Source organism: Odontesthes bonariensis, chromosome 16, assembly GCF_027942865.1.
Source record: "Odontesthes bonariensis isolate fOdoBon6 chromosome 16, fOdoBon6.hap1, whole genome shotgun sequence".
Classification (NCBI taxonomy): Eukaryota; Metazoa; Chordata; class Actinopteri; order Atheriniformes; family Atherinopsidae; genus Odontesthes; species Odontesthes bonariensis.
Genome location: NC_134521.1, coordinates 12974252 through 12987323, shown reverse-complemented (window position 1 = coordinate 12987323; position 13072 = coordinate 12974252). Strand labels below are relative to the sequence as shown.

The 13072-nt window shown below is 39.9% G+C and overlaps 1 protein-coding gene across 10 annotated transcripts in view; it reads right to left on the bottom strand.

Annotated features, from left to right (window-relative positions):
* The window catches only part of LOC142401052 (unconventional myosin-XVIIIa-like), a 63733-nt gene that overhangs the window by 15491 nt on the left and 35170 nt on the right, over positions 1-13072 (bottom strand). For all 10 annotated transcript variants that reach the window (XM_075486279.1, XM_075486282.1, XM_075486281.1 and 7 more), the window contains 14 exons: positions 8344-8487; positions 8088-8177; positions 7807-7926; positions 7584-7698; positions 6275-6402; positions 5974-6128; positions 5136-5259; positions 4845-5045; positions 4533-4643; positions 3887-3991; positions 3565-3711; positions 3229-3342; positions 2131-2247; positions 1831-1914 (listed from right to left, as the gene is read on the bottom strand). In XM_075486279.1, the coding sequence (XP_075342394.1) occupies positions 1831-1914; positions 2131-2247; positions 3229-3342; positions 3565-3711; positions 3887-3991; positions 4533-4643; positions 4845-5045; positions 5136-5259; positions 5974-6128; positions 6275-6402; positions 7584-7698; positions 7807-7926; positions 8088-8177; positions 8344-8487 (1755 nt within the window). The remainder of the gene's footprint in view (positions 1-1830; positions 1915-2130; positions 2248-3228; positions 3343-3564; positions 3712-3886; positions 3992-4532; positions 4644-4844; positions 5046-5135; positions 5260-5973; positions 6129-6274; positions 6403-7583; positions 7699-7806; positions 7927-8087; positions 8178-8343; positions 8488-13072) is intronic.

Genomic DNA, 13072 nt, shown 5'->3' with positions numbered 1-13072 from the left:
ATAACAACTGGTCATGCATTAATATGTGACACATCGAACATGCTGTGATTATCATCCGAACAAATGAGACTATCAAAAAAAAAAACATGATAAAAGCATGGTTATAAAAACAGGCCCAGATCAGGTGCATTAACCTTTTCACCATATGAAACTACATTGATGTGCTTCAACCATTAGCAGACACCTCGCAAAATACAGTAAGCAATCAGCTCAGAAGTAGGCAAATTAAAAGGAAACTGTAGCTTCAGATTTGTTACAGCTGTACGAGTAAATAAAAAGCTTTTAGTTGGTGAACTATAAGCTAGCTGTGCAATGGGCAGTACAAAAACAAGAGCGACAGTCTGCAGCCTCACTAGCAGCTCTGTGGCATTTGTGCATGGACATATCAAAGCTCTGACCTATATGCTAGTGTCAGCGTGCAAAAATACTCACAATGACAATGTTAACATGCTGATGTTGAGACATTAAAATGTGGCCCATGCATATTTGAGTCATTACTGTCAAGCCATCTGTTGGTGGTTGAAATATTTCACTGACTAAGTGAAAATTTAGACCTGTAAGTGGTGCTGGAGAAAAGGTCAGGGGCTCACCGAAATCAGCAGGCTTCACCCTCTGACTGCCATTGTGCATCTACACTACAACAAATTTACTTCTACAGTCTAGAGCATCCCTTAATGTTAATATAGGGAAGAGCAAAACGCAGTTCAGAAAATTAAACCCAAATTTATGTAAAGAAATTGAATTATTCTAACAACATAGCTTTACACAACTTTCACAGACAAAGATGCATTGAATTTGTGTCAAAGGTGATCAGATTCTGCCTGAGTTTGCAAGCACGGTTCATAATAATAGGTTATATGTTAGACCTATGTAATAAACAGATAAAGTTATGAGTCAGACCTCTATTAAATGTGCAATAAGACAAAATAAATCACATTATTATACAAAACAGAGTTTTTCAACATGAAATTCAGACAAAAGGTTTGTGAATATAAGTCAGTAAGGAAATGAGATCTCTCTGTCCAACATATATTATCATTTATAAAATTGTATCTATATTGACTGTGTATCCAAACATAAAGAAATTAAAGGAATGGACCTAAACTTAATGCTTATATGTACAATACAGTGTGTGGGCTGACACAAAAGGGACATAAATAGACAGCATAGACCCTCTGGTTCCTGCAAAATTTGTAGTTTGACATTTAAAACATGACTCAGCTGAGAGCGACTGCTGCGAGGGCCTTTTTCATGTGCAACAGTAAAATGGCACTTTCAGGATTTTTCTGTTGATTGTAATAATCATAGTAGTCAGTAACAAGGTTTTGCTTGTTGTACTCAATAGCTCAGTCCGTCGACAAAAGAAACAACTTAATTACTTGATAACAATTTGAACTGCCATTTTCTCATCTAACTGAGAACATCTTTTTTTCCAGATGAGATCATTCAAACAAACCGCTCATGAGAATAACTGAGGCAGAAATGGACAGTTCGGGTGGAATGAATCCCTGAATTGTATCAGTGTCATGGTTCATCCATGGTGAAGGGGTATCTGAGTTTGTGTGCATTATCCTTCATGTAGATGTGAGATCTGAGAGGCAAAAGAACAGTTTCCCTCCTTGACAAAATTTTTCACTGATTCCTACCATTTACATGTTGATTGCGTTGCAATTTTGAGAAGAAAGCTGCCACAGAAACTGAGCATTTTTGGTCATAATAATCAGAGAGACCCTTTGAAAAGCTGAGGCCTAATCAGAGAGAAGTGTCGAGGCAGCAAGCCGGTTCCCAGCAGGCTGCTGTACTGCTTATAAATACTTCCTTTTACTGTACCTTTTCTTGGATCTCCTGCTTCTCCTTTGAGGCTTCCTCCAGCTGGGCCTGCAGGTCACTGATCTGGCTCAAGTCTCTGGCAGACTAGCACACATACAGACACACAAAATCAACTTTCAATTATCTGTGCAAAAAAAATATATAATAATAAATAAATCACTTTCAATGTTAATGGCTCATAAACTAAGTTCTTGGTCATGGTAACTGGCCACAGTTTGTAACCTTTATACTGCAGATCTGTGCACTGACATTTACAAGGCATTCAAACAACTGGTCGTGGTGCTTCACAATTTGAGTTACCTGTGCAACTGCAGCTTTGTGCTTTTTCATCAGCTCGTTCATGTCTTCTTGATCCTCCTCCATGCGAGACTGCAGCTCATTTTTCTCTCTCTGCAAACGGCTGACCTGCTCGTCTAACTAAGTGACAAACAGAGAGGGAAACACGCACTGTAGTATAGAATGACAGGATTTATTCATGAGCTATTGAATATGATAAATGGTCATTAGCTGGCTAGGCCGTGGCAGTCCTGAAGTCTCATCTAATGGCAATGAAACACAATCTGGACAGGGTGCTGGTTGGAGGATGACACCAATTGGAGATAATCAATTGGCTCATTTAGGCATGGAAAAGTGCAGTGAGAGCAGTGCTCTGGTGATGTCCTATTTAGAGTTCATTGTACGTGTTCGGGGGGGGGGGGGTCTTTCAATATGTATTCTCTAGTCTCAGACATTTACAAGACCCTCCCTTTCCATAAATGCAGCAATTAAAAAGCAAAACACAGGCACACAGCACTCGGTGTCATCCCAAGAGACAAACATTCTCAGTCTATGAGTCTAAAATGTAGGCAGCTCTCTCTTGAGACAGCTATTAATGAGCAGACTGAGGAAAAAAAAAAAACAAGAAAAAAATTCAACAAAGCCCATTTATCCATTAGAGCAAAATGTCGAAATCAGACATATGCCAAAGGGCATTTATCATTTCAATATCGCAGCATAGTTTGATGCATGCATAACAATGAGAGCCTTGCTACATTTTGAAGAGAGTGAAAATTTGATAGGCAGAGGTCCTCAAGTAATTAAACATCGTCTCTGGTTTTACTTTCTCATTAAAAGAAGAGTATAGAAACATTTATGCAAACAACTTCTATCTTGTCAAAACTGTTAAATGAAAAAAAGGGAAAGTTTATCACATTAAATTCTAATGTGTAAAAATGTATACGTTGTTGATCATGTTCCAGATAAACAAAAGCACAAAACATTACGTGATGGGAACATAAGCAGAACTGATTGGCATTCATGCCTACTCAAGTGAGTAATTGGAACAGTGTTTGTTGAGGCTCCTTCTACATCATAATGTTCCACCCTCAGCAGAAACTGCAAACGGACATGAAAACTCACCGATATCTTGGTTTTGACCACATCCTCCATTTGGATATGCAAGTCCTCTATTTCAATCTCCATGCCCTTTCGAGCTTTCACTGCTGCCGCACAAGTGAACTCTGATTCCTCCAGCTGTGAGACACGAGAGGAAGGAAACGTAAAAAGAGGAAGTGAGGAAACAATGTTAGAGGGCAAAGATCAATAATCAATGACAAGTCAATCTACAGTTTTTGTACTCTGAGAGCAAAGTTTAAACGCTTTTTTTTCTGTTTCAGTAACTAATGTCAAACATTAATTAGCTCATGTATCGTCATCTACTGAGGGAGAAGCTAAATGTTCCTCTGGATGACTCACTTGATTTTTGAGCTGGGTGATCTCCCTTTTGCTGGGGGCGTTACTCTTTAGGTGGTCCAGCATAATCTGTGCATCAGCCAGAAGGACTTTGGTTCTCTTCAAGTCTTTCTTCAACCTCTTCTCCGTCTCCACATCCCTCTGGCTCACCTGAATAACAAAGCACTTCTTTGTAGTCATTACTGCACACATGACCCTCCCTCAAAACTCATGGCATCTCTCAAGACTCAAAAGCATTTATTTCCAATCAAAAGAAGTGGCCCTCACTAAAATCACATACACTTAACTACACTGACAGAGACCAAAGGCGGAGTAAAGGACTTACCTGATCCTGTGCAATCAGCAGTTTGGATTCCAGCTCCCTTCTCTCCCGCAAGACTTTCTGCTTGTCGTCATACTCCTCCTCCAGCTGCACCTCCATCTGTTTCAGCTGCAGGAAAGAATGCCAAGAGACAAAGACCGATCATCAGAGATAAACAGAGACATACATAACACACCATTGACCATCTTGTTAGACATGACTGGTCGCACACATCACAGACAAATGGATCTCCCTGACCAGAGAAGCTTCACAGAAAATACTTTATAAGAGCAATTTCTACTTGTATTCTATTCATTTTGCTATTAATGTGCATCTACTGTGTGGGGTGAATGCAAATCATTTTAGCTAATTCTGCACGTGTTGTTTGACAAAGACGGACAGTCCATCTGAGTATGTATAATCCCTCAAATAAATGAATATGTTTTTTAAGGATACCGTACTTTTGCATAAAACAATCAACATGAACTGAAATAACAATAAGAAATAAAATAACAAGTACAACGAACTTCAATACATTTGTGAAAATAAGTGTGTTTCTCAGTGCTGCCTTGAACACGCCTGATTGATTATTTCAGGAGAGAGAGAGGCTTTGAACAGAAATACATCTTTATTAATATAAAATGGAAGAGTGAAAATGAGCAACGCCTACCTTCTTACTGCACGAACGCCTGATTTCTTCCACCTCCTCATCCTTATTCTCAATCTCTTTAGAGTGGGTCTGCCGCTGCCTCTCCATCTCCATCTCGAGCCGTAGCTTAGCCTGAGTACAACATGAGGACACACATAACAACGCTTGGCATAAATTCACGGGAACTCCATTTGAATGAATTTTTAAGTAAATCTTACTTTTTGTGGAGTTTAAGAAATTAGACAAATTCATTTCAGAAGTTAAAACTCTGCATAGAATAACATAAGCATCTTTAGCATTACAAATAACTCCCCTTTCTGTACCACCCTGTACCTGTTCCAGCATCTGGATGCTTCCAGCCTGTTCGTCAAGCTCCTCCTCTTGATCTTTAACCTTTGCCTCCAGGTCACGAAGCTGCTTCTTCACCTTGGACAGTGAGGCCTCATCCTTGGACTCCTGGGAGGACAGATCCTGCAGCTCTGCCTCGAGCTGCTGCACCTTCACATTTGCAGCATATAATTCTGTGTCCTTGTCCTACAGGCAGAAGAGGAGAAGTGAAAGTGCACATCTGGACCCGGCCAGAAACGGTATGTCAAACAGAGAGCGGAGAGAGTAGAAGCTTACCTGCAGCTGCTGGCGGAGGTTAAATATCTCACCAGTCATTGAGTCTTTCTCTCGAGCCAGTTTCTCCCGCTGGCTTCTTTCTCGCTGTACCTCATCCTGAGACTGGTTCTGCTCCAAGTCAAATCTGGAACATACAGATGGTTACAAACTGAACCACAACTTGGAAAAATAGTGATTATATCAAGAACATACAGACACGTGGTTGTTACTTTTAGTGCAAAGCATTTATCAAAATGATTTTAAACAATGAGCCAACCTATTCGGTCTTTGTGAGGTCACTTACAGAAAAGGGATTTAGAGAAACACGCTCACAGAATCAGCTCTCTATATTCACTTTTGTTTACTCCACAGAACATGCTGTCCTCAGCACTACTTCTGTTTTAGCCTTCACTTTTATCCCCTTCTATTTGCTATCAATTTAGCATTGGCTTTAGATAATCTGTTTTTTTTTTTTTCTTCAAATGTCTAGGGCAGAGACACTTATCGTGAGTGAACTTAACAGCTAAGTGTTTCATGCTGACAGCTCGTCTTAATTCCCTGTTTTTCTCTCTGAAGTGCAGCTGAAAATAATTTCACCCACAGAGCATCTTCAATTAGCCACAGGGGAGAGATCACATTCTGCCACAGCGATAGCTTCTCGAGTGCTTAAAGTCGGAGTCATTTTCTCCACTAATGCAATTCCACAGATTACAGAACATCTCAGTAACTATTCAAATTACAGAAAACTTGAGCATTATGGGCCTGGCTAATCCCAGGAGAACAAAGATGCAAAGTTCTCGGTGTTTATAATTAATAGATGGAAGGGCAGACAGGGATGAGAGAATAAGTTGAAACTGACTTCCTCTGTTTCTTCTCCAGATCGTGGTTGCGGCTCTGCAGGCCCTCCAGATGAAGCTTGGTGTCCTGCAGCTCGGCAGTCATCTTCTGGCACTTCTTCTTCAGCTGCTGAACAGAGCGCTGCACATCCTCATTATCTGTCTGCAAATCAGCCAGCTGCAGCACGCAGACACAGACATACCTTTATTATTCTTTTCAGACAGCTCAATGCATATGATTATTGTTACACGTATTCAGTTTAAATGTTTCGAATCATTAGAATAAACAGTTTTCTGAGTTAAATTCACACGTTTTTTTCCTACTTTTCTCTCAAGTTGCCTTTTGCTCTGCTGCTCCGTCTCTAGCTGGTCATCAAACTCCTGCTGGAGTTTCTTTTTGGTAAAGTCCACTTCCCGAATGGCTCGATTGTATTTTATTCGCCACTCGCCTCCTGAAGAAAAGACATACAAACCACAAAATGTCTTTGTGACATTTGGTTGTCTCCCGCTTTTAATGCAGGCCTAGCGGGGTACACAGAAGTAGCGGCTCAAAAGCTCAGAAATGATGGATGCTGTGGATTATGGAGTGCACTGTCCTGGCTGAGATGGTTATCACACTCAAAGGACCAACATAATATAATCTTTCATGAAATAAAGCTTCTTTCATCAGAACCTGTCCTCATAAGGTCAAAATATTCAAAAGAAAACTACAAAGCAGCCTTTGCGTTTCAACTTTAATTTTGAATAAACCTTCGGTAAAAATTCTGGACACACCACAATAGCAGTTAGGGAAGGACATGTATAAGTGGCGCTTTCCACAGTTCTTAGCCGACCCTAATTTTGGAGCTGTCACAGGCTATCAGAACTAAAACAGCGGCCAGGCAGACATTCAGGTTCAGGTTCATTTCCAAGCCTTATCATTTTAGAGCCTGTCCATTTCTCCTTCACATACCAACACTGGCTCCTCCATCAGTGCTGCTCATTAGCATATATATAGCATAATGACAACTTGCAGGGCCACCAGCTCTGATCCCAACGATTACTTTCTCATTCATCTAAGAATTCTGATATGCTCTGTAATGGCTTGTCTACTGAGGTGGGTTGAAGGGGGCGGAATTGGAGGGGGAGCGGGAGCCTCATGGACAATATGCTCTCAGCAGGCGCTCTATTTTCCAGCAGGGGGAAACCAATCAGCAGCAGGCATTAGTTGTGTGCCTGGGAGCGAACATCTTAATCCCCTAGCGGTAAATCCAAAACTTGGAAAATATACTTAACAGCATTATGCAAGATGTGACCAAGTCTCATTGCCATGTCTCCTGCTGAAACAGTTGAACAAAGCCACTCATTCCTGCAGCTACAATTAGTGTAAGGGAGATTTTCAAACTGCGCAAATAATGCTGCTATGAGCAGTTCGGAAAATTATGCTTCCGACCTGAGCTGACATGCCCATTAGGGAGGCTCAGTCAAGCTGCTGGTGGTGTCAAAAGGCACAATTAATTAGGGGATTTAAAACAAATGTTTAAAAGCACTAGCTGTGTTACCAAAGAGTGCCCTCAATGCCAGAGAAATCCTCAGAATTATCTGCTACCGTAGTTTGGCTTTGAGTCCATTAACAGTTTCTTGCTCAACTAACCAGAATCATCATCGTCGTCGAACTCTCCATTGAGCTCTGATGTTTTCATGAGCCGTGCTTCCATCACCTCCATTTCCTGGGCTTCCAACTGTTTCTTCATGGCATCAGACTTAGCCTGGAAGGTGCAAATACGGCCAATAAACAAAAGATCACTTAAGTCACAGCAAACTGATATTTTTCAAATTCTGTGGAGTGGGTTTTTGATGTTCTTGTGTATAAGTGCCTGTAGCTCTTTCATGTCCCTCTCCAGCCGGAGTCTCTCTGAAGTCTCAGTCTCCAGCAACTGGGTAGCTGACTCGCAGGAGCTCCTCTCATCAGCAAGCTCTGCCAGCAGGTCTGCGATCTGAACACATACAAACGGTCGCAGTCAGGGAGTGAGGCAAAGCTACAAATCACTCGCCATAGTTCTTGTGCAAGTCAGTGATCAAATCTTTAACTCAAATGAAAGAGAGTCGCTCCACCACCAATCTCCAAGAATGCAATGACACAGACAAAGGGACCCACCCTGCTCTCCAATCGATCCGTGTTCAGCCTCAGCTCATTTCGCTCTTTCTCCACTCTTTCGAACTTCAATTTCTGTTGCTGTATCTCCTCCTGGAGTAATATATTTTATATGTCATGTTACAGGTGAAACAGTGAAATATTGAGTATTGTAAGAAATGCTGAGCATTGATGATAAGAAGCACCAAACTGCATGGACTGCTAATTCATTTTGAAAGTGATGGAAGGTGAGGTGGATCAGATAAAGAGGTCTGCTCACGTCTTTGCTTTGCATCTGTTCCTCTGTGAGCTGGACCTTAATGAGGGGCTGGACCGTAGTGAAGAGCTTCCACCATGGCCAGTGCTTCACACCACGATTCTTTGTGATGTTTTTCTGGATGCACCGGATTGCGAGATCCTGAATCTAAACACACAAAGATGGGCAGTCGCCACAGAGAAAAGCTTACTTCCTTGTTGGAGTCTGCAGCAGTCCAAGTTCTTAATATTCACTGCACAATGTTAAACAAATTAAATGGAAATAAAAGTTTGAGAGTAATACTCAGGTATCACATGGTAGCAGGGTTTCAGGAAAAAAAAAAAAAAAAAAAAAAAAAAAAAAACACCTAAAAATCAAATCTCAAATACTGAAATAGATGCTGTAAAACACCCTTCTACTGTTTATATGTCATCCTCACTACTATTGAATTAAATTTAAAAAGCAATACATAGTTCATTCTTGAGCTTTGTTGCCCGTTTATGGGCAACAGATATCCCAGGACCTGCCAACCTCCTCTTGAGAGTTTCAACAGCGTGTGTTCCAAGGCTGGAAGCTAATTTTTGATTAATTAAATCAAACATGTTGGCAGCTAATTCCAAGTATTACACGATTTCCATGCTGCTTATGCATGAGGCTCTCTAGCAGCTGAAGATTATGGGCAAACCCAATTAGAGCAACACAATTCTCAGCATCAGGTACATTTTGCCCTGAAGGTACTCTCTATAACCAATTAGGATTTGTCACACAGTGAAAGCCATAACGTGCAACAAAATGCAGCAATTCTCTGACAGAAGATTTAAACAGGTCTCACTTGTCATATTTAGTCTAAAAAGAATAGGAAACAAATAAAAGATTATGCTACATGAGCACCGTGGATAAATATTATGGTATTATTATGACGATGTGATAGCTGTACAACAGTGTGATGTGAATTAAAACTGTCAACCAAGATGAAGAAACAAAAACCACATTTTCCACTCTGTCGGAGTATTTGACACGTGTTTTTAGCCCATGTGTATACACTCCAGAGAGTATACATGAAAGACATATGAGTGCTCCAGTATACGATTGCAACAGCCTCTGATGTCACTTTGATCCCCCTTCTGAAGCTAAGACTTGATGCTTAGTTTCTGTGAAATTCTTCATCATAAAATAATGCCTTGTAAAGGACAGTGATGGTTACAGTGTGGACTCGACATAAACACAACGGTTTGTCTTGCCTGGATCATTTCATAGTTACTAGGCATTTTATTTGCGACATAACAAGAGCTATACTATTCACTCTCAGCATTAGCAATGGATTAAGACTACAGAAGGTGGACAGTATAGAAAGAAATGTATCTCATCCCAATGAAGAGCATAAGCATGCATATAAAATGGGATATGCCTTTTTTTTTTTGCTATTTCTGCAGATTTTCCTATGCCAACAGATACATGCTATTCTGTTTCAATACAAAAAAAAGGGAAAAAGACACTTTCAGAGGATACCTGAAGGACAAAACTCCAAATACAGCAAGTGCCCACTGAGACAAAATAACAGACTTTAAAAATGTCAGACTGTCCCCTTGAGGAGACAGCTGGAAGGGAAAAATAAAAAAACAAGAAAAACTGTGGTTTTGTCATTTAATGTCACATGGGCTTGGCACAGCTTCACAAGGTTAACATGCCAGGGAATATAAATCAAAGGAAATTGTGACTTCCTGTCACATCCATATACATCAAACAGCAAGTGTCTGAGAAGCTTTACTGGTACTCTTTGTTAACGGTTCCAGAGGCAACTTAGCAGCTATTGTGCCAGACTGCATAGTTCGAATGGTGCAAGAGACAATGCAGCTGTATCAGTTTCCACAGAGTAATATCAGGGTAACAGCAAAGGCGCCAATGGATGTTATTATACAGTGATTATTCAAAGATTCAACAGCTTCATACTTAATAAATATTCAACATGCAGAAAAGGAGAGATGGAAATCAGTCAATAAGCCACCACAGCCATTTATCTGCTCCCCCAACTCTGGTGGTGACTAACTGAATCAACAATATAAACAGAAGGAGAATCAATGGGAAAAAGTGCCCTTCAAAAAATTGTTGCAAGGTGAGATTGAATTTATCATATATGCATCAGCTCAACAGGAATACATTTAGTATATTGTAGCTCCTAGAGAAATATATAACAAAAGGGTTTGCAGAAGGAAGCAAACCAGTTTTAATCTGGAATTTTCTACAGCCCACATTTCATTCCCATAAACTGCAGACACAAACCGTTTAGCTAATAATGGTAGAAGCTTTATGTACAGGATATGGAAAATCTGTGCTTTACTGGTGCGTGCAAAGAAACGGCACATTAAGCTGCATGTGTGCTTAAGTGGAAGACATAATTTAGTTGTTCTTATACTATCATAATGAGTCAATTAACTGGAATACCTGATTTCTACTCCATTTGGTGTTTCAGCAGAACCTGAGCTGAAGCAAAACAGTAACATGTTTGAAAATTTAGATTCAGGCAGCCAGGATTTCACATGTAACAAAACTATGAAACCAATCCTGTGAACTTAACGGGCAGGGCTTATTAGAGTTGGTAAATTACACAGCAGCTACTGAATATCACACTAGCCTAACAAATGTCATGACAATAAGACAAAAGACAGTTTAAATGCCAAAAATTGCTGGAGGCACACAAACAGTGTGTGTGACAGTGAAGTTCACGCATTAATATGGGGTTTTAACAGGAGCTCATGTTGTGCATTTGCCCTCAGCTGTCATTCCTTCAAAATTCATTAAACATATCTAGCTTTGGCGTTACTATTAAAAAGTATTGATTACTGCAACCACAGTGGCAACATCGGTCAGGACCAAACAGTAGATCACAATCTGTACTTATCGACCACTCCGACAGGTGAGCCGTCACCCACAAAGTGACATTTTAACAGCTACATTTTTTATTACACAGCAGATGTCCTCGGGTTGGGACACGTGTGTTTACTGGGTCAGAAATAGTTTTCTTGCCAAGTACACCGACTTCTCATTCCTGCTTCAATTCAAAGAAAGCATTTGCAGTGATGATCATCATGTCATTACTGCATACTTATGCGTTTCCCATAACTGCATACCCAGACCCATCTAGGTATAAAGAAACTAACAATATGCTGCTATTCTTGATCTGCTTCTATCTTATCTGCAGCTTTCAGAAAAGCATGATCAAATATTGTCTTCGCTTTCGAGACTTATTCCTTCTGTCTGCCTCAAAAGGCTGCTGTGAATTGGGAAGCAGGTGCTTAAATAAGCTGCTTTCTCAACTTGGAATCAGCAGCAAAATGACATGAATCTTATAGAGGTAGTCTCACTGGATGAATTCAAGGAATTCTGTTTAAGAGATTGCTGCAAATGTATGACTATTGTTGTGCCCGTTGCGGACCCTCTTTGAACCTGCCGACTGTGACATCTAAATATTCTGAGGTTTTAATATCTTTAGATTTGATGTTTACTACATTTTCATCTTTCATTCTCTATTTTTTGGACATGCATTCACTTATCTTACGTCATCAAATATGATGTAAACAATTTGGTACAACAAGGACAGCAGATTTGAGCTGGGGTAAAATCATATATTCAATTATAACAAACTATAAAACAACACATTGATACATGCTATGCTATATATCAGTATAGTTTCAATATATATTATAGTGCACTACGATCGGCCACTACATTAAAACCAGATCCCTGTGAAGATCTCCCTCATACTCCACAAGACTTCTGAAGGTGTCCTGTGGCATCAGGCACCAAGGAAATACATCCTCTAACCTCTAAGTCCTGCCATATGTAAGGTGGGGCATCCACCGATCAGACTTGTTTTTCCACAGATGCTCATTCTGATTGAAATTTTGAGGCCAAGTCGAGCAGTTTAATACTAGGTGTTGTTCCTAAAGAGGCATTAACCTGCCGAAAAAGCCACCGCCTTTGGAAAGTTGCAAGCTGTCTGTTACAATGTCTATGTGGGTGAAATGTGTCAAAATAACCTCACAAGAAATGTGGGATCCATCTATCAGAATCATCTTTCTAAAGCCTGATTATCACAAATTTAACCTCATATAACTGATTGCTACATGTTGTGCACCTACCCACTGGTGAATCATTTTTCCATAATCTAAAACTTTACACTCACACTACCATACTTGCTCACTCAGGAATACTCAGAATCAGTCAGATGCCATATCTTTTACCTCCCTATTGGCAAGGAGACTCTAGTCCTCCTCCTGTGGAAATCAACTGAGGTTCTGTCCAGCACTCAATGTTCATTCTATAGCTACAGAAGGGTAATTACTCAATAAGAAGTAACTTTGGAAAGCTTCTTGAAAAAAACAACATGTTTTCCAGACATTTCTAACTCTTTCATTTGATCAGGATGTCTCCATCTTTTCATTCATTTCTTACTCTTACATAATTTGATGATGTTTTATTGCTGATTTTAGTTATCATTTAGTATTGATTTATATATGATTTAGAGAGAGTTTTTCGTATTATTTTCGTAGCCTATATATCCTGTGCAGCACATGGTCAACAGAGCGTTTTAAATATGCTATGGAAAAAAAATAACAGCCCATCTCCTATATTTATCGACAGTTTCTTCTCGATCATAGTGTTTGATTATAATAATCAGATTGCGATTATTCATGTTTTACTCTCCTTTGTGCCATTTTTTTTTTTCAAAAAGCATATTAAAAACAGGAAATTT